This window comes from Pollachius pollachius (assembly GCF_949987615.1).
Source record: "Pollachius pollachius genome assembly, chromosome: 3".
Taxonomy (NCBI): domain Eukaryota; kingdom Metazoa; phylum Chordata; class Actinopteri; order Gadiformes; family Gadidae; genus Pollachius; species Pollachius pollachius.
The window spans coordinates 23,274,024-23,291,635 of record NC_136936.1 but is presented as its reverse complement, the minus strand read 5'-3'; the positions used below and the strand labels follow the sequence as shown (position 1 = coordinate 23,291,635).

The following is a 17,612-nucleotide window of genomic DNA, read 5'->3' as shown; positions in this document are numbered from 1 at the left end:
CCTTCTTCTTCTTACCGTTTTGACACTGATTATTTCAGTAGTCCCAAGTACACACCGTTAAAAGCTCGTGTCACTTCTGAAAAGATAACAAGGGAGGGTGTCCTTCAAAGTGTCCTAAAAAAGGCATTGAGTGAGTGGCATCTAGATTATTTGTGAAGAACTGACAGACCCTGGATAGTAACCCGCGCTAAACAAGGTTGATGAGAGAAGAGCTAGCTGGCTAATGTCGTTAGCCGAAGAGCGAGCTAGCCTAGCTACGTGTCCACGGACCACTCGTGTTACCTGCGGAACACTAGCTGCTGTCGTCTTTTTAAGTCGCTCAGCTGAGACGTAAAGGTCGCTATCCAGTTGTCATCAACAATTTTCCAGGCCAAAACTCGCTTTGGACTTGGACGTTAAGGTAAGACGAGTACCTATTGCCCAATAACCAACTAGCTAGCACGTTTAGCCAACTTGCTAATTGTATGGTTGTTTGTGTTCTCCTAACAGGTGAATTAGGTTAGTTACAGGTGAGTTAGGTTATTGCAACGCTGTTCGATTAGGTTTGCTAGTGAGGATGCTAGTAAGTTTGATGGGCTCCTGACTTTGGGATCCATCACATCCATCAAACATGGGTTGACCAGTTACTGGTGGTAAAGAGCTAACTCCGGCTGGTCTGGAGATATGTCGCAACGAATGCTGTTGCCTTTAGGAACTCCTTGTTATGTTGTGTTAAATGATTCTGCTGTGTTGTTTGTCGGAACATGGCCGTTGCACGCTTTTTGGGTACATTTCTAGTTTGCAAATAATGAAGAAAAATAAGTGAAAATACTGTTAATATAACTTCCTATTCGTTACACCCACTTAGAGGCTCCACGAACTTGATCATTGAAACTAGATAGTAAATGAAACAACAGTTGGCGAAGGCAAGGTGATGAACAACATTTATATTTAGTGGATTTTAACTTTTAATCTGTGGACAATACAGTGACGCTTGCGTTACTGTATTTTATGTGTATGTGTTTTATGTCATTACATGTCCATGTCAAGAAACCTTTGGATCACGTCTTTGTGATTGGGAAATTGTGCTGTCAGAGTGCAAGTGTGTTATGATGGCAGCTTAATGTCACAGGCAAACACTACAGCTCTGTTGGCCAGTTGGTGTCCCACTCCAGATTACTTTGCAGAATGACCACTTTAGACAGTTGTGTTGGAGGGCGATGCAGTCAGCGCCATTGTTGCATTTGACAGTTTGTTGAAGAGCCAGCCGTCTGGCCATACTCCTGTTGCATTGTCTCCCCAAGCGCTAAGGGACTGTGTAAATGCTTTCACACATCCACAGAAGCAGGACTTGAGCGGGGGTGTTTTGGTAATGTAGCACTGGCCTGATTGGTGACTGAGAGGCTGTGAATAAAAGGATACCATTGGGGCAAATACAGGATGTATTGTATGACTGGTACTTTTTTCTAAAGCTAAGGTCAGATTAAGCTAAACGAAGATCCATGCCATATGGCCTTAAATTAACAGAACCATTGAAAGCCAAGGGTTATTGCTATTGACCATGTACATATTCTTATTCAACTGGAGTTGGGTGTGTGTGGTTAAGTGTGACCGCTCAACAATGAGACCTAGTGAGAACGCTTAATTGTCCATTCCTCTTACCCACAGAGGCTTTGATGAAAGTTGTTCAGTGTTGACATTTATTGCCCTGATGCTAACAAAGGAGCATCACAAAGAGCACAGCAGCGGTGGCAGGACTCTTATTTTGTATCTGCTCAGTTTATATAATTGTACGTCACTGCTCAAGTATGTTTTTAGGAGCTAGAAATTTGATGGACTAATGTTTATGCCTCCTAAAAAGTAGAGCTGAGGTCCAGAGGTTGACCATTGGATGACCATAAAATAATTTAGGTTTAACGAGTTTTAATTGTAAGCTGAATATTTGTTAATGTTCCAGCCTTAAGTGAGGCTTTTGTAAATCGTTAACTTACCTTGCTGTATATGCAAAATGCACCAAATCCATCGAGCAGTAGTTATTGTAGCTACTGTAGCTACTAGGTAGGCAATTTGGAGTAACCCACCATAGTATAACAGATTTTGAAAGTATCCAACAGGAAAAAACCCACCCCTCCCTTCAAGCCTCACTCAAAAGCCACTTCCCCAAAACATGTGATTAGCTCGCTAGCCTAATCAATAGCTCGGCCTAGCCTACCTTCTACCTTTCAGATAAGTAGACCAATTCTGTTCAGGCAGAAGGGAATTATTACAGGCCTGCCGTCAGATCCCAGATTATTTTCCTTTTTTGTCAGTGTTTGATTTCTAGATTGCTGTCGGGATTTTAAAAGAATTATACATATTTGACAAAAAATGTGTCTAAAATAAATTGACTACCCTAGCTTTAAACCTTGGATCAACTTAAATGGCTGCAATGAGCCATCTGTGAGTCGGTGGGTGGGACAGGAGAGTGGTATAACAGTTGAATACCACTAGAAGAGGTCAGGAGGAGGGGTCACCATTCTCAATGCAGCATTAATCTGTCCGCTGTTCACCAGCCTGTGTTGCTGTGTGTTATTAGGGAAGCAGAATTTTCAATTGGTTCAACCAGTTTGTGTGTGGGTGTCCTTTTGACTTTTACACCTCTCAGCCATGCCATTGGTACAAATGTTCTACCCAAATAGACGGCAAAACACGGATATGTTTTTAAGGCTGTGGATTACCAGGTGAATAGACGTTGGCTGGAATGGTACCAGAGAAACCAGTGAACTGGACCGCGTCTTATTCTTTTCCTTGTGCCAGATGATGTTTCATCAATCAAAAAAATCAATTCAAATGAATGCACATAAAACACATGAAATAATTTAACTATCAAGACAGGGAATTTGGGATGGTTTACAATGCTAGCCTATTCCTACACGGAGACTTGTTACAAAATGTGCTCTACATCACAGAACCGGCTCAACTGGATTTGCTGTAAGAGAAACACGCCTACCTGTGCTGCATCCGCCTTCACATTCACTTGGATTAAAAGACAAGCAAAAAGGATTGATGTGTGCTTAAAATGTGTGATGCCGATAAACTTGTATGATGTGTGTTACTGTACCCTCCAGCAAGTATACGCATGCAAGGGTATGGACAGCAGAGCAACTGTTATCCGTTGTTATGGTGTATTGTTCAAAAATGTAGTGGTTCTGAAGTCCTTTTTAATGGACCAGTGCAAATCCTGCATAAAAGGGTATCTAAGCCCTTGCTAAATGAATGACTTATTCTCATTAATGCCATGGTAGAGTCACTCCTGATTGAAAGTCATTCTTTCTGGCAGAGCTTGTCTCACAAAAGCACATGCGTGAATGCAACTGTTTTAATGATGGGCGCTACAGATGAACTTTTGACTCAAAGTTGCTCTCCTCCACCATAAGAACTATAGTTTACCAGCATAGTTTGCAGTCTCAGAGTAGGTACTTGGACCGACTGCAACCATAAACACTTAACAAGAAGTGCAGCTAGCGGTTCAAGCTGTTCCACAGCTGAGGTCTTAAAACAAGCAGTGAGTTAAAGATGTTGCACCATCACCACTTGTTTCCCCCCCGCCCGCCCCCCCTTATCTCCTTTATAAGCACATGCCGGCACGTTCTTGGCAACCCTACAGCTGGCAATGTATGACGCACATGCAAAGCACTGTGGGTAGACTTAAGCCCTAACCCTACACCCCCAACCTAGCTTGTAGTGTGGAAGACTAGCTGACGATGATTGGAGGAAGGATAAGGAAAGGCTGCAACCCCCGACATACACACACATATACGACAGACCCACATACACATGATGACACTCAACCAATATGCTAAAAATAGGGCTGCCTGCCTGCCCCACCCTGTGTGGCGTCTCATTGGTCAAGTCCTCTTTGAAGTACAGAGGGAGTGTTAAATCCTTTTTTGTCCTCAACTGCCTCATCCCTCTAGTCAGACGGCCCCAGACAAAGAGTCTGAAATGAGATCCCTTTAATTTGATTGAGAGCCTGCATAGAGAATTGATCCCCACTTGATGTTCCTCTGTTCCTGCTATTGACTGCCTTCTAGTGTTGGTTGAGCTGACCTGGCTGCTTTCTACTCGTGTTCTCCTATGCAAAAAAAATTACTGTGACCTCCACGAGGGATTGAACCTGCCTGTGAACCGATTGCTCTGCGGGATATAAACAGTTGTTTTATTTTTTATGACCTCACTGACATTTTCCCTTCTCCCTCTCCATTCCCCCTCCCCGTCCTCCCCTCTGCCTCCAGATTACTCACAGATTGTATGCCTGTGGTGGCTGCTGATCTGGGTGGCACACAGCGCCCGCCAGGTTGGCACTGGGACAGGGGGGCGGGGAGAACATGAGGAGTCCAGCCTCGGGTTCCTGCCGGCCAGCCTAGATGCCGTTACGCCCTGTGGGCCGTCCGCTCCCTGATGGACCGAGACACCTTCTCCCACATCCGCCTGCTGTGCCCCCGCCCCTTCGGCACGTACTCTCAGAACAAGGCCCGCGGTGCCGGCTCCGCCGCCAGCGTCGGCGGGACACGGGGGTGCCCCGGCTCCCCCTCCCTCTGCAAGGCCGAGCCCTCTGTCACGGGCCGCGGGCCGCCGGAGGGCGGCGGCGGCGGCGATGAAGGGTGGCAGTCCGCGGTCGGGGAGCAGGGGGAGAACGTAGCCGCGGCGCAGGACGACGATGCAGGTTCAGAGAACACGCCCCCGGACCTCCCCTCCCCTCCCTCCAGCGCCAGCCCGGCGCCCGCGCCCCCCTCTGCCCCGCCCTCGCCCCCTTCCTCCGGGGCCCAGATGGAAGAGGGCCGCGTGCTGCTGGACACCTGGTATGTCATCAAGCCGGGTAACACCAAGGAGAAGATAGCCTTCTTTGTGGCGCACCAGTTCAGTGGAGCAGGACTACAGAGACCCAGCGCCATGAAGGTCAGTAGTGGCCTGCTTCAGGCAACAATCAACAGAATACAAAAATGAACATGCATGGAGGGAGGATGCAAACCAATGCACCGGCAGCTAATGTTGGGCGCTATGTTACGCCCAACATTATCTATTAGCTTCACTGAAAATAATGAAAAGCTAAATGCTGTATGAACATAACTAGAGGAATAAATGCAATCACATTGGATTGACAAAGTTCCTGTTTACCCTGGACAGCTAAACAAATATTTACTTACCCCCGTGGAAAATGTTGTATTCTTCCAGCATGATCAGGGTTCCTTTTCTCACTGGGGCACATGGTAGCATAAGCTATAAACCATGATGAATGATGCTGATGGTCTTTTCCAACCCCCCCCCCCCCAGGTGAAGGGTAACTGGGCAACGGACTGCAGCAAGGCCAAGCGGCGAAGGCGCTGTTCCTCCTATGACCCTCCGACCCGCCCCCTGGCCTCCTCGGACCCCCAGCTCGACGAGACACTGCCGGACGGGGTGAGCGAGACGGACCTCCTGTCCGTGGCAGAGATGGTGGCTCTGGTGGAGCAGCGGACCGCCATGGCCCTACAGGGCATGGTCGCTTCCCAGGGCCACCTGCAGCCCAGTCACCAGCTCACGACTGGCCAGGGCCTCTCCGTCCACCAGCACACCCTCCTCCGGAGCTCCGTGTCGGACCCCAACCCTATGGTCTTCTCATCGGAGGGTCCGGACTCCCGGCCCCCGTCGGACAACGACGAGGACTCCTCGTCTCCCATCCAGACGGACCAGGAGGAGCAGGACGACGAGCCCTGCAAGGTGGCCGACGCCATAGCCCTCTTTGAGTCCCAGAACCAGGAGAATCAGCTGAGGCTGGCCTCGGGCTCCACAACCCTATCGGACTCGTCGGACCCGGTGAGGGGCCACGGGGGAGGAGGGGAGCCGGGGCTCTGCAACAAGGCCACCCCCCCGCTCCCGACTCAGTGTCACGGCGAGGTGAGGATCGCCTTCCGCGTGTCCAGTCTGGACCCGCGATCCCAGTCGGAGCCCGCCGGGCGGCCCCGCTGCATGTTCATGAGCTGCGGCGGCGGGGCCGGCCAATCGGGTGCCAGGGCCAAGGAGAAGATCACGTGTGACCTCTACCAGCTGGTCAGCCCGTCGTCGCGGGACCCCAGCGGCCTGCTGCTCGCGAAGCCAGACGGAGACGCGGCCTACCACGCAGACAGGCAGGCCTGCCGCAGCCCGGAGCCGGGCCAGGAGCTCCCCAAGGCGGAGAAGAAGGGCGTGGGGAGGGAGCGGATGACCGGCTTCCACGTGGAGGTGGTGGTGACGGGCGCCGTGGACCAGTGCGTGTTCTACGGCAAGGACAGTACGGAGAACGTGCAGGAGGAGACGGTGTGCTTCGCCATGCCGGGCGGCGGGGCGGACCCGTCGTCCGACGACCCCCCTCCCGGCCAGCTCTTCTTCCTCCAGCCCCCACGGGGGCCGGAGGAGGACGGCAAGGGACCGGGCCCCGGCGGGTCAGGAATGTGTTCTTTGGACTGCACCAACAGCGGGGGCAGCAGCAGCGGCGCCGGCAGCCCCGGCTCGCTGGTCGCGGTGGGCCCTGGGGAGCGGGCAGCGCGGCCCGACTCGCCGCTGGCCGGCGGCGGCGTGGCGGCGGACGACTGTTCGGACCCTTCCCTGTGCCGCCTCTACCGCCACGTCTCGCATGACTTTCTGGAGATCCGCTTCCAGATCCAGCGGCTGCTGGAGCCGCGGCAGTACATGCTGCTGCTGCCCGACCACATCATGGTCAACATCTTCTGCTACCTGCCCACGCGCGCCCTGGCCGCGCTCAAGTGCACCTGCCACGACTTCCGGTCGCTGATCGAGACGTACGGCGTGCGGGCGGTGGACTCGCGCTGGAACCAGGACCCGTTGTACCGCGAAGACCCCTGCAAGCAGTGCAAGCGGCAGTACGAGCGGGGTGACGTGTCGCTGTGCCGCTGGCACCCCAAACCTTACCACCACGACCTGCCTTACGGACGCTCCTACTGGATGTGCTGCCGGCGCACGGACAAGGACACGCCGGGCTGCCGCGTGGGCCTGCACGACAACAACTGGGTGCAGCAACCCGCCGACGGCAGCCAGTCGGTGCGCGCCAGGCGGGAGGAGCGCAGGGAGGAGGCCAGGTAGAAGGAGGGAGTGCAACCCCCCCCTCCCCCTGCCCTTCGGCTGGGCCCCACGCCCTCTGTTTTTAGAGGAGCAGAAGAGGGCACAGGGACGGCTCTGCACTCTCCAGGACTCAACGTGTCCTGAGTTTTCTCCTGCACTCCACTATCGTTTGTCCTTTTTGAGAGGGAGGAGGGCCAGGGCGAGGGGCTCAGGACTCGCTCTCCCTCTCGCCCCGACTTTACTGCAGCGATGTGAAGTAGTATTACCACGGTTGGGGTCCCCTCCTGCTGCTCTGCACACTGTCTGCTGCCCCCCCCCCCCGTCTGTGATTCAATGTTCCTTCCAATACTCCATACTTGGCTGTTGAGTGCTCCCATGTGAATCCCCCGCAGTAATCCTGACTCACGATTAGCATTCATAACAACGTGACGCATAGAAATGTAATGTTGCGCTTACTTAGAGACCATACTCCGGCTATGGCCAAATATCTCCTCATCCTCGTTGAGTTTGCTCGTTGTGAGTTGTGTCCATAACCCTCCATGTTAGCTGTGCAATGGTGCTTCAGAGGGATGAACGGCACAGGGTCATAAAGAGTTCTGCTTTCTTTATTTCGGGGTGATGGAATGTACAGCATTGTTGTAGAAATGTGATTGTATAGAGCTAACTTGCGTATAATTTTTCTCTTCCGTTGAACAAGGCTGCCACTCACACTTTGTCCCGTTGTCATGGGTTTCTTTCTATCTATGAATGTGCTGTAATATTATTGTCTCTTCTACATCCCCTTCCCTCATTGATAATGCTGCTGAAATCATTGCCTCTGACAGGAACGTTAACTCGGTAATAGCCATACTAGTGGTCAACGAGAGGCTCTCGTCTCCCTTTTCACCCCCCACCCCTAGCCTAGTTTACTGGCCCCTCCTGAGGTCTGTCCTCGCCATCCGGTCGGAGCGGACCCCAACCTTGCTGAGTGCACATAGGAGAATCAAACCAGGGACTTCCTGGTTTACAAAGGATTATGGGAGATGATGGTCTACGAAATAAACACTAAGGTGGAATGGGAGAAAAGCAACTTGATGTCACTTTGCAAAGGCCCGATGTCACTTTGTATGGATTGATTGACTTGCTTATTTGCTATTTTAGTTTTCCTTTGTTTTGGTTTTTATAAGGATGGGTGTGTCAGAGAATGTTTGATGTTTATTTTGAAGACAGAGTTCCCAGTACCAAGTATCGCATCACTCCCTCCGCCACCCCAGAAACCTGTTTTATTTTCTATCAGATTTAACTGCCAAATCTCATTTACCCTCAATTTGGTTTGATCCGGTAAAGGTTTGCTGAAGCGGTTTACGCTTTGCAGCAGGTGAAACGACCAGATTTCTCCACACCAGCTTTCAGCCTTAATACCCCCACCCGCACACACACACCCCTATACCCTCCCCTGGAGAGAATGTGGCATCGGATACCTCACAAAGATTATGCATTTTATCAGGGGTCGCAGCAGCCCGTCTGTCCTCCTGATCGGGCGCTGCGCTCCTTGCAGACGTGTTAAAGGGCCCACCACGGCGTTAGAGCGAGGGGAACGTGGTTGAAACAGTGCCTGTGGACGGCTCCCGACTCCTCATTCCCTCAGCCTCCTCTCCATCCCTTTTAAACGCACCCAATTAGCTCTGCTAGCTGACCAGACTGGACCTGTGTACAAGACCGACCTGGTGAATGATACGAGACTGCATGGAAACAAGCGTGGGGGGGGAACAGAAGCGTTTGAGGCACGGGAGAACTTTGTAGGTTCCTGATGTGTACAATGCTATTGGGAAATGTGTGCTTAAATAAAAACAATTGATGATTAAACTGGACACCTGGACTGTTCTTGGTTTCTGACCGTGCACAACGGAGTGGTAGCGTTCTTGTGTTAGTAAGGCTCAACATGGAACATTGTCTTATGAGGTAGCAAGGACACACGGTGTGTGGGTTGAAGCTTATATGATAGGACTTCACTGCTTGGATTTTATTCAAATCTTTCCAGGCGCTCACTGAGATTCCCTTTCCATTTAAAGTAAATAATGTGCAGCTTCACAATTTCATCAGAAGGTAACAGAAGATGGTAATGGCTTTATAACTTGACACCATTTGAGGATCCGGGAATGTGCTTGGTTGCGACCCAACGTTATTGATCACAACCTATAAAAAATAGTGAATGCAGACTGGTGTAAACCAGCCAAGAACCAAAAGATCTAGTTTGCTTTTTGGAGATTTTACCATTAATTTATTTAAAATGGAAGAGAACAAAAGTGTTTGTTAGTGTAAACAACCAAGACAGCTAGGCCAAATTACTTTTAACAAAGCATACATTTAATTCATCTTTTTAACTTGCCCTGAAAATGTAAATGAATTTCAGGATATATGTTTGACCGACTTTATTTGGTATACAATCATGTACGTTTTAATGCTAGGTCTCATTCTGGTGGAACTATGCAAAGTAACCCCACATGAAGATGGCGACAGCCATCATGATGATGGCGTTGGCATCCACAAAGTGCTTCCACATGGGGTCCTCACTGATATCAGGCAGCTCTTCTGGTGCCTCAGCCACTTCCTGGTCAGTGTGCTCCGGGGTCTGAGAGCCGCCGTCCATGCCACAGAACCATGCAATCAGGCGTCGGATACCAGACTTGGCCTTCCTTGGAGCCGCTAAGAGAAATACAAAATTGGTATAGATTTGAGCATACCTAATTATATAAAAGGCTAATGTTTGGTTCAATGTTAGCCAGTCAAGCTAGTATATGCTGCTATGTCGCTCTTGACTGCGTCATTTTAATCTTGTGGATCTCACCTGGGTCACTTTCAGCCTTTTCTCTTTTCCTCTGTTCCACCTCTCTGCGTCCTGTTTTCCTTCTCTCCTCCTCCTTCCAGTCAAGGTCCTCCCTCTCCTCTTTGGAGTGACGTAGGCTGAACACCAGGCGATGGAGCTGTGAGCAGGAAAGCAACACTTAGTGCCAACGACGCACAAGTATTCACTTTCCTGTGCTCACTCAAAGACTTGGCATAATCGTAACCAAGGACTTGGCATAATCGTATATAAAATAAAAAAAATGAATTGATAACTTGAACTCCCGGCAGGGAGGACCACATTGGACTACATCTTGCCTCCTTCAAGGGTACATTCTTGTGAGCTTGAGTCTGGTGGAAGTGAAAAAGGAGCAGGGACTCTGAGCTGTCATACTGAGAACAGCGTTTCCAATCTAACACAATGGTCCCTTTGCTAGAGAAGGGTGTTCCTCAAATCGTCTCCAGACCCTCTCAAAGCCTGCTCCTCCCAGGAGCGGGCAATATAATCTTCCAATAAGATGCACGCCATCTGCTCATGATGTCATGCACACACAGCTGTAACAGGGTGCGGTTGCCAGAGGACGCAGAGATAGAAGCACTGACGTGTTGGGTGTCCAGGGGCTCAGTGCTGTAGCTGACCAGCAGCACCAACACGGAGGTGCAGAGGAAGAGCAGCATGGCAAAGTACAGGTAGTGGACGCCGCAGATCACAGGCGGGCAGGCCGAGGGGAAAAGGCAGCTGCCCGTACCGAACCAGAACTCTGGAACCATCCGACACAGGCCCATCGCCAGGCCTCCCATCAGACCCCAGAATGCACCCTGGTGTTAAGAGACAAGGAGATAGAGAGAACAGTAGAATAGAGTAGAAGAGTGTTTAATAACGTGGGCTCATGAAGTGGACTTCCTGGGAAAATGTACTGAGTGTCAGAACTTGAATACGAGTAATTCTATTTATTTCATATATATTTCATCACATGTAAAACCTTTTGGAATATTTATTTGACTCGGACTCAAACAACAGCAATTTGCAGTGTAATACAGTTCCTAGTTAATTATGCATGAAAGGGCATTGGTGTCACAATACATAAGCTCACCGGTTCATTGACCCGCCTAACAAACACGGCTAGGAAGAAAACTGATGCGATGGGCGGGGCCAGATAGCTGGTTACTGATTGGATGTAGTCAAACAGCTGACCACTCTGGGCAGCCTGCACGACTGGGATCCAACAGATGCTAACGCCCACTATGACCAGTACCCAGATTCTGAGGAAGGAATGACAAGGGGGAAATACAGGTTGATAGAAGAGGGAAAGTATATTTCTAATTGGGACAAGGTAAGATAATGTGTCATAAAGGAAAAACTAAACCTTTAGCTCGGGAGAATCAAAACTATTTAGTGACTTTTGTGAACTTGGTTCAGAAAGAGGGATCTATCAAACAAAGAAATATCAAAGGTCTTTTTCAGGCTTCTTCTCCAATGGAACTTCAACCCAATGGAGAGACGTCCATTCTGAGTGCTTTGAGTGGCATCCAACACAGAGCAAATGAAAAGGGTAGGATAGAGCGACATGACAAAGAGAGCCCCTTAAAGGGACCGTCGGAGGCCCTTGTTGACCCTGACCTTCCCACGAGCATGAGCTCGCTCTCAGTGGCCTGCGGTCGCAGACGGGTCCAGATGTCCATGGTGAAGAGGGTACTGCTGCTGTTGAAGATGGAGGCCAGGGAGGACATGAGGGCCGCCAGCATCACAGCCAGCATCAGACCACGCAGCCCTGAGGAGGGAGAGAGAGGGGGAGAGAGAGGGATGGACACAGGGACAATTCTGAAATATTTAGTGAAAATATTTGGTTGACTTCTCATCCAACCTCATTGAAATGACGACGAATGAGAATTCTAGGCTATTTCAAAGTCTAGAGCGAGTATAGTAAAAAGAGGGATCACAGCTTTTAGAAGGAATGCAATTGCGTGAATGGTCAAAGAACAAAAAAGTTGATTGTGGTGAAGTGATGTTATATATATATATATACGCAAATATATATATAAGTGTAAAAAAAGTACAGAATAGAATAACATGTTTTTCTGTTAAAGGTCAGGTAACTTAAATGTGTGTGGATGTACCGTTTGGCATGACGGAGACCACCAGTTTAGGATAGGCGATGTTGGAGCACCCCACCTCAGTCCCACATACCCGCTTACACACCTCAGGAACCACGCAGCCCACCTCGTCTGGTGGTGGACAGAGAGACAGCCGTAACACACACACACACACACACACACACACACACACACACACACACACACACACACACACACACACACACACCTGAATGTGTACCGCTTTTATTGTGGGACTCGCTTTGAGCGTCACCTATATGCCAATGGGACTGATCTTTTGCTTCTTGTCTTCTAATATACAAAAAACGAAACAAAGCACCAGTCAGTGCTTGTCAAAGAACAAAACCAAATAGAAACCATCTTTGTTGCAAATGGCGGTATCTATAACACCCTAACTGAGTTTAGAAGCAGCTAGCCAATTCAATTACATTACACACTTCACCCTCAACTCAGCTAACATGAAGTCATGTAATGGGAGCTCTTTTGGTTCAGCTCATTCTTACAGTTGACATTTGGTTGGCAGGCCGGTCCAAACCAGTCTATACCTCTTTCCCCCTCTACTTCTGAACTCCTCCATCACGACATGCACTTTGTACACTATGATGAAAAGTAAGGCAATTTCATGGTAGAGCAGCTGGTAGAAAGGAGCCAATATTGTTTTTTAAATGAGTGCCAGGTGGTGATAATGAACTAATTAGACGTTGCAGTGCCCTTCAGATTGAATGTGTTTTTTTTAGTTTCTCTCCAAGGTTATGCAGCACATGCCAATGAAAGGAGAAGCCGTACTATACCTGGTCATAAGACTCTCTCACCCTGCGTGTTTGTCACGTTACGTTACTAATCAATTTCAAACAGATTTTGCCACTGTGACAACAATACAAACACCTACACACAGACACACAGACAGACAGACCAGCAGACCTGGGAAGAGCACCCTGCTGATCATGCCGGGGAACACCATGAGGAACATGGGCAGCAGCTTGAGGTAGCCGCAGAGGATGCAGCCGGCCTTCACGTCGGTGAGGCTGCGAGCCGCCAGGCACCGCTGGACAATCACCTGAGGGACAGAACCAACCGATGGTATGGGGTATGGCTCAAGGTGTGTGCCGTTCGACTCGACATCTCAATCAATTTATTAGATTTCTTCTAACAAAGGTAGTTATTGTAAGTTGCTTTGGATAAAAGCATCTTCTAAATGCCCTAAATGTATATGTAAATGTAGATACAGTTAGTTTGTACGGACTTCAGTCAGAGGAATACATTGTTCTTCTCTTGTGAGGAGAAGTGTGCGAGTAAGTTCCATATTTCACTGTGCACGTCTTCATTTCCATCCACTAGCCATCTATGTGCCATCCATCTACTCTGCATTTCCTTGCGCCTGCAGCCTTTACTCTGGTGGGGTCCTACCTGGTCTGTGCACCAGTACCAGCCCCCCACGATGGCGATCCCAAACAGCACCCCGGGCCAGGGCAGGTCCCCTTCCACGGGGTCCCGGAGCAGCTGGAAGGCGTCGGGCCGCGGGGTGTAGCAGAGGGCCGAGATGTTGTAGCGCTGGGGGTCAAGGGACTCGGTGGCGTTGGGCAGTGCAGTGCTGTAGCGGGCCACCAGGGCGGCGAAGCCCCCCACCTTGGAGAACGCTAGAAGGAGGCGGAGACAGACCGAGACAGGGGGGCGTGGTGGGAGGTGAGAAGGGGTGTGGGTACGAAGCAGGAGGGTTGGGAAGCAGCGGAAAGTATTGGCACTCTGCAATTTGTGATGATGCAGCAGCTATGGCCGTCTGTTGGCGGTGCTCATGCGGAAGAGACCGGCATGTAGTGCCTCCAATGGGCTTTGGCTGGTTGGCGGTTAGCTGGATGCAGAAAGACTCAACACTAGACCCTTCTCACAGCGGTGTCATCGTTGGACAAACACCGGTGTCGCTCACAACACTTAACACGATGATGGGGCAGCTACTTTTAAGTACCAGGGCACTGTTAGGAGATTAAACTAGTGAAGGACGCACACATTGACGACTGGCCATCCCTGTCACAGATCTGTCACTGCAGGTAAACACATTAGCCTCCAAGATTTACAATGGGCAGGCAGCTATTTCATTTACGTCTGTCAAAGCACCAGTCCATTCTTGTCATCTTCCCCAGTGTGATCTACTACTCTGCCTTAGTTCTTACAAGGAGCAGACCCTTTATTAGGGCTATTATTGCTTTTAGCGCAGGTGCTATAATAAGTGCCTGTGAATAACTGCGTGTTCCAATATATGAATATATGTGCATAAATACATGTCATTAATTTAAAAAGGAACCCACTTATCGTTGCGATTCCCACCTCTGCGTCCGACTCCCACGTTGTCTACTAATGAAGGAATAGTTGACAGTTGCTGCCATTCATTTATACAGTCATCAGACCCACTCCCCATTGTGATTGGCTGAACAATATGTACTCACAGAAGGCAGTCAGGACAACCGCCCCAGCAATAATCACCAGCGTCTGCACCATGTCCGTGTACATCAGAGCAGCCAGGCCACCTGAGGCACGCACGCACACATAGACATACACACACACACACACAAACTTAATAAGACCCTTGAAAAATCCAATGTAGAGGTTCTGGACACCCGTATTATTATTGTTATTTTACGACAGACTAGAACATACAAGGGCCCGCACGTCCACACCGACACACGCGTACCTGTGATAGTGTATAGAGCCGTGATGGACAGAAGGGCGATGACAGCCATGTAGATGTTCCACCCTAAAGCCTGTTGTATGAACACAGCTCCAGAGAACATGTCCACCTGGAACACAACAAGCACATCCATATCGTATCATCACAACCATCTTTCGTCTTCAGCCCACATACGAACGTAGAGAGGACACAACATCAAACTCTACTCTTTCGGCAGCACAGAACAGGAGTTGATGACGTGTTCTAGGACTTGCTGGAGCACTGGGTAGGATGTTGGGACTCACAGAGATCTTGGTGAAAATGTAGAGGAACAAGGAGATGACCGAGAGGTACAGGCTAATCCTGGAGCCACCAAACCTCTTCTTCAGGTACTGGGGCATTGTTATCACCTAGGAGAAATAAAGGGAGCAGGGGTCAAGTGACCTACTCCACCTTACCCAACCTTGTATTTATAGATAGCTATTAAAGTATTTAGTGTGATGTGTGTATCGCGTAAACTGATAATTAAGATGAAGGGTGGGACCACTCACCCCAGCTGTGAGGTAGACAGGTACAAACAGCCAGCCAAGCAACAGCACAATAAACAAGGCCTGGTACATCCAAACAAACACAACATCAGATTAAAACATAGAAGCTCCTACTAGACACGAAAGCAACTGTTGAACAACAAGCGACTTTGACAACCACACAACCAAGGTTGGTGGAATTTGCTTTCTGTACAGCATGGTGCATAAGCTGAGTTTGGTGTGAATCTATAACAGAGACATGGGACTGACATTGTAAACTTCACATTAAATACAGTAACCCACAATCAATATAAGCAGGACTCGAAAGTTCTTGAATGCAGGAACATTAGTGGGATGAGTTGAGATTCTGAAGGGCAGTCGGGAACAAACTGTTTTTGAAGCGGGATGATTTGGTTGAAAGGGACCTACAGCGCCCCCTACTGGGCAACAGCTGGCAGAGGGGAGGGCAGGGGGAGAGGAGTCTGAGGATTTTCTTGGCCCTTGTGGTCCTTTGTTTGCGATATAATGACTGAATAAAATTAACTTGTCTCAGGCTCCCCATGTGTCCTTAGTCATTCAGTCCCGACCCCAACATTTTAAACGTCTTTATCAATATTGCAGTAATCAACAGGGACATCAGGGACTAAAAACTGGAAAGTCAAAAAAGACAGACCAGCTGTAACACTCGGGGCTAAACTCAAGGAAATAATGAGCCACTGGAACATGAATGAACATTAAAATTAGTTAATTCATTGGTTTCTATCTAATGATTATGGTTTGCCATATGCTCTGCGACCCACTCAAAATGCCCTCACAACACACCAGTGGAGAGTCACTGATTTACAGTACGGGGCTGCAAATGGTCCTGGTGAATCATGAACTTATTGGGTGTCATGCTTTACCGGTGTGCACACAACTTACGTTCCATTCAAAGCTTCCCACAGCGATCCCGCTAGCGGCCCCTGTGCCGGCCAGGCCCACGAAGTGACCGCTGCCGATGTTACTGGCAAACAGGGATGCACCGACCTGAAACAAACCAACCAACAAACTATGCTATCTTATACACACACACACACACACACACAATATTGTAAGGTTCAACTATGCTACATCTCACACACTCACACACACACACACACACACACACACACACACACATCCAAACTAGTGGTGTATTTTCCCCTAAGTTCCCATGTACTGTGGAAGTACAGTCAAAGTAGGATGGAAGCACATATATACTCAAGATGTTTGCTAGGTGCATGTGGTGTTAAACTCACCGGCCACCAGGTCATGGTCCGACCGGCCAAGAAGTATCCCCCCACAGTGGAACGGTTGGTCCGGAGCATTGACTGGAAAAACAGACCAACAGAGCATTTTATTTATTTATTTTATTTATTTTTAAATAATATTTATTTTAGCATTTTGAGTACGATAGACAGAGTGAGATAGAAAGGAAGGTATGGGAGATAGAGGAGAGGACATGTAGCAAAGGACCATGGGCAGGAATCTAACCCGGGTCGCTGCGATCAGGACAGAGCCTTCATGGTACAGTACGTGCTCTACCCGGTGGGCCACCCGGACGCCCCAACAGAGTAGCTTTTCATACAAACCTACAGACACCCGCATCATCAGTTCAGAGGTTTCGGACACTAAGCTAATGCATAGAGCCTAAAGCACAGAGCCATGTTATTTAGTTTTGGTAGTATTATTGGGAAAGGTAGGCTGAAGGTATTTCTAACAAATGGAAGGGCACTCACCCATATCCCCACGCTGATCACCAGGATAAAGTACCCGATAATGATGGAGATGTCTGCAGCGTTGCTGATGGTAGTCGCCCCAGGTGAGGCGAACTCCACAGGAGGACTCTCCATCTTCCGTATCTCGTCTTACGCGGTCAACTCACTCACACTGATGAATAATCCAGCTTGACTTGCTTACTTCTAATGGGCAAGCGTAAAAGGTACTCTATCATTCGAAAGAATGGAGGAAATGTCCAATGACTTGACACCAACACATGCTGGTTGAATGCCCTGTGGATGCAGACCTTTGAGCAGAAGAGGCAACAAGCAGAATCAGCAGTAATGGCACTAAGTATTAACACAGAACTGTTGGAAAACTGCTGTTCTATTAACAGATAGGTTAGCATTTCCAAGACCTCCCTCGTATGCTTCTTACATAACCTAACAAACTATGAGGGCCCCTGAAATTAACCTGCACAAGCAACACATCTCAGTTGTATGTGTCTTTTTCTCCAGTTACCAAAAAAGTAAACAGTTTAAGACAATATTTAAGCAAATAGTCATTTAATTATTCAATAACATTGCTTCCAACAAAATCTCCATTTGCAATTTGGTTCAAAAACATGATCACAATGAGGCCAAGTCACGTGACCTGAACTGTATACACATACACACTTCCATTAAACAATG

The 17,612-nt window shown here is 48.9% G+C and overlaps 2 protein-coding genes across 2 annotated transcripts; one reads left to right on the top strand and one right to left on the bottom strand.

Moving 5' to 3' along the window:
- Position 1: 1 nt before the first annotated feature.
- fbxo46 (F-box protein 46) lies at positions 2 to 8,891 on the top strand. Its single transcript, XM_079731451.1, has 3 exons — positions 2 to 400; positions 4,254 to 4,917; positions 5,293 to 8,891. Exons 2-3 carry the CDS (start codon positions 4,420 to 4,422, stop codon positions 7,075 to 7,077), a joined length of 2,283 nt encoding a protein of 760 aa, XP_079587577.1. The 5' UTR covers positions 2 to 400; positions 4,254 to 4,419; the 3' UTR covers positions 7,078 to 8,891.
- A 629-nt stretch (positions 8,892 to 9,520) lies between these two features.
- slc5a2 (solute carrier family 5 member 2) lies at positions 9,521 to 17,054 on the bottom strand (the record flags this gene model as incomplete). Its single annotated transcript, XM_079731396.1, has 15 exons — positions 9,521 to 9,741; positions 9,884 to 10,019; positions 10,483 to 10,698; positions 10,974 to 11,142; positions 11,501 to 11,651; positions 11,998 to 12,105; positions 12,916 to 13,051; positions 13,402 to 13,631; positions 14,436 to 14,516; positions 14,681 to 14,786; positions 14,962 to 15,066; positions 15,208 to 15,267; positions 16,105 to 16,209; positions 16,461 to 16,532; positions 16,941 to 17,054. The coding sequence occupies 15 exons, from the start codon at positions 17,052 to 17,054 to the stop codon at positions 9,521 to 9,523; spliced, it is 2,010 nt and encodes a 669-aa protein (XP_079587522.1).
- Positions 17,055 to 17,612: the final 558 nt, after the last annotated feature.

Coding starts and splice junctions, on each gene's coding strand:
- fbxo46 (XM_079731451.1), top strand. CDS start 4,420: ATGGACCGAGACACCTTCTCCCACATCCGCCTGCTGTGCCCCCGCCCC. Junction 4,918..5,292: donor AGAGACCCAGCGCCATGAAG/GTCAGTAGTGGC, acceptor CCCCCCCCCCAG/GTGAAGGGTAACTGGGCAAC.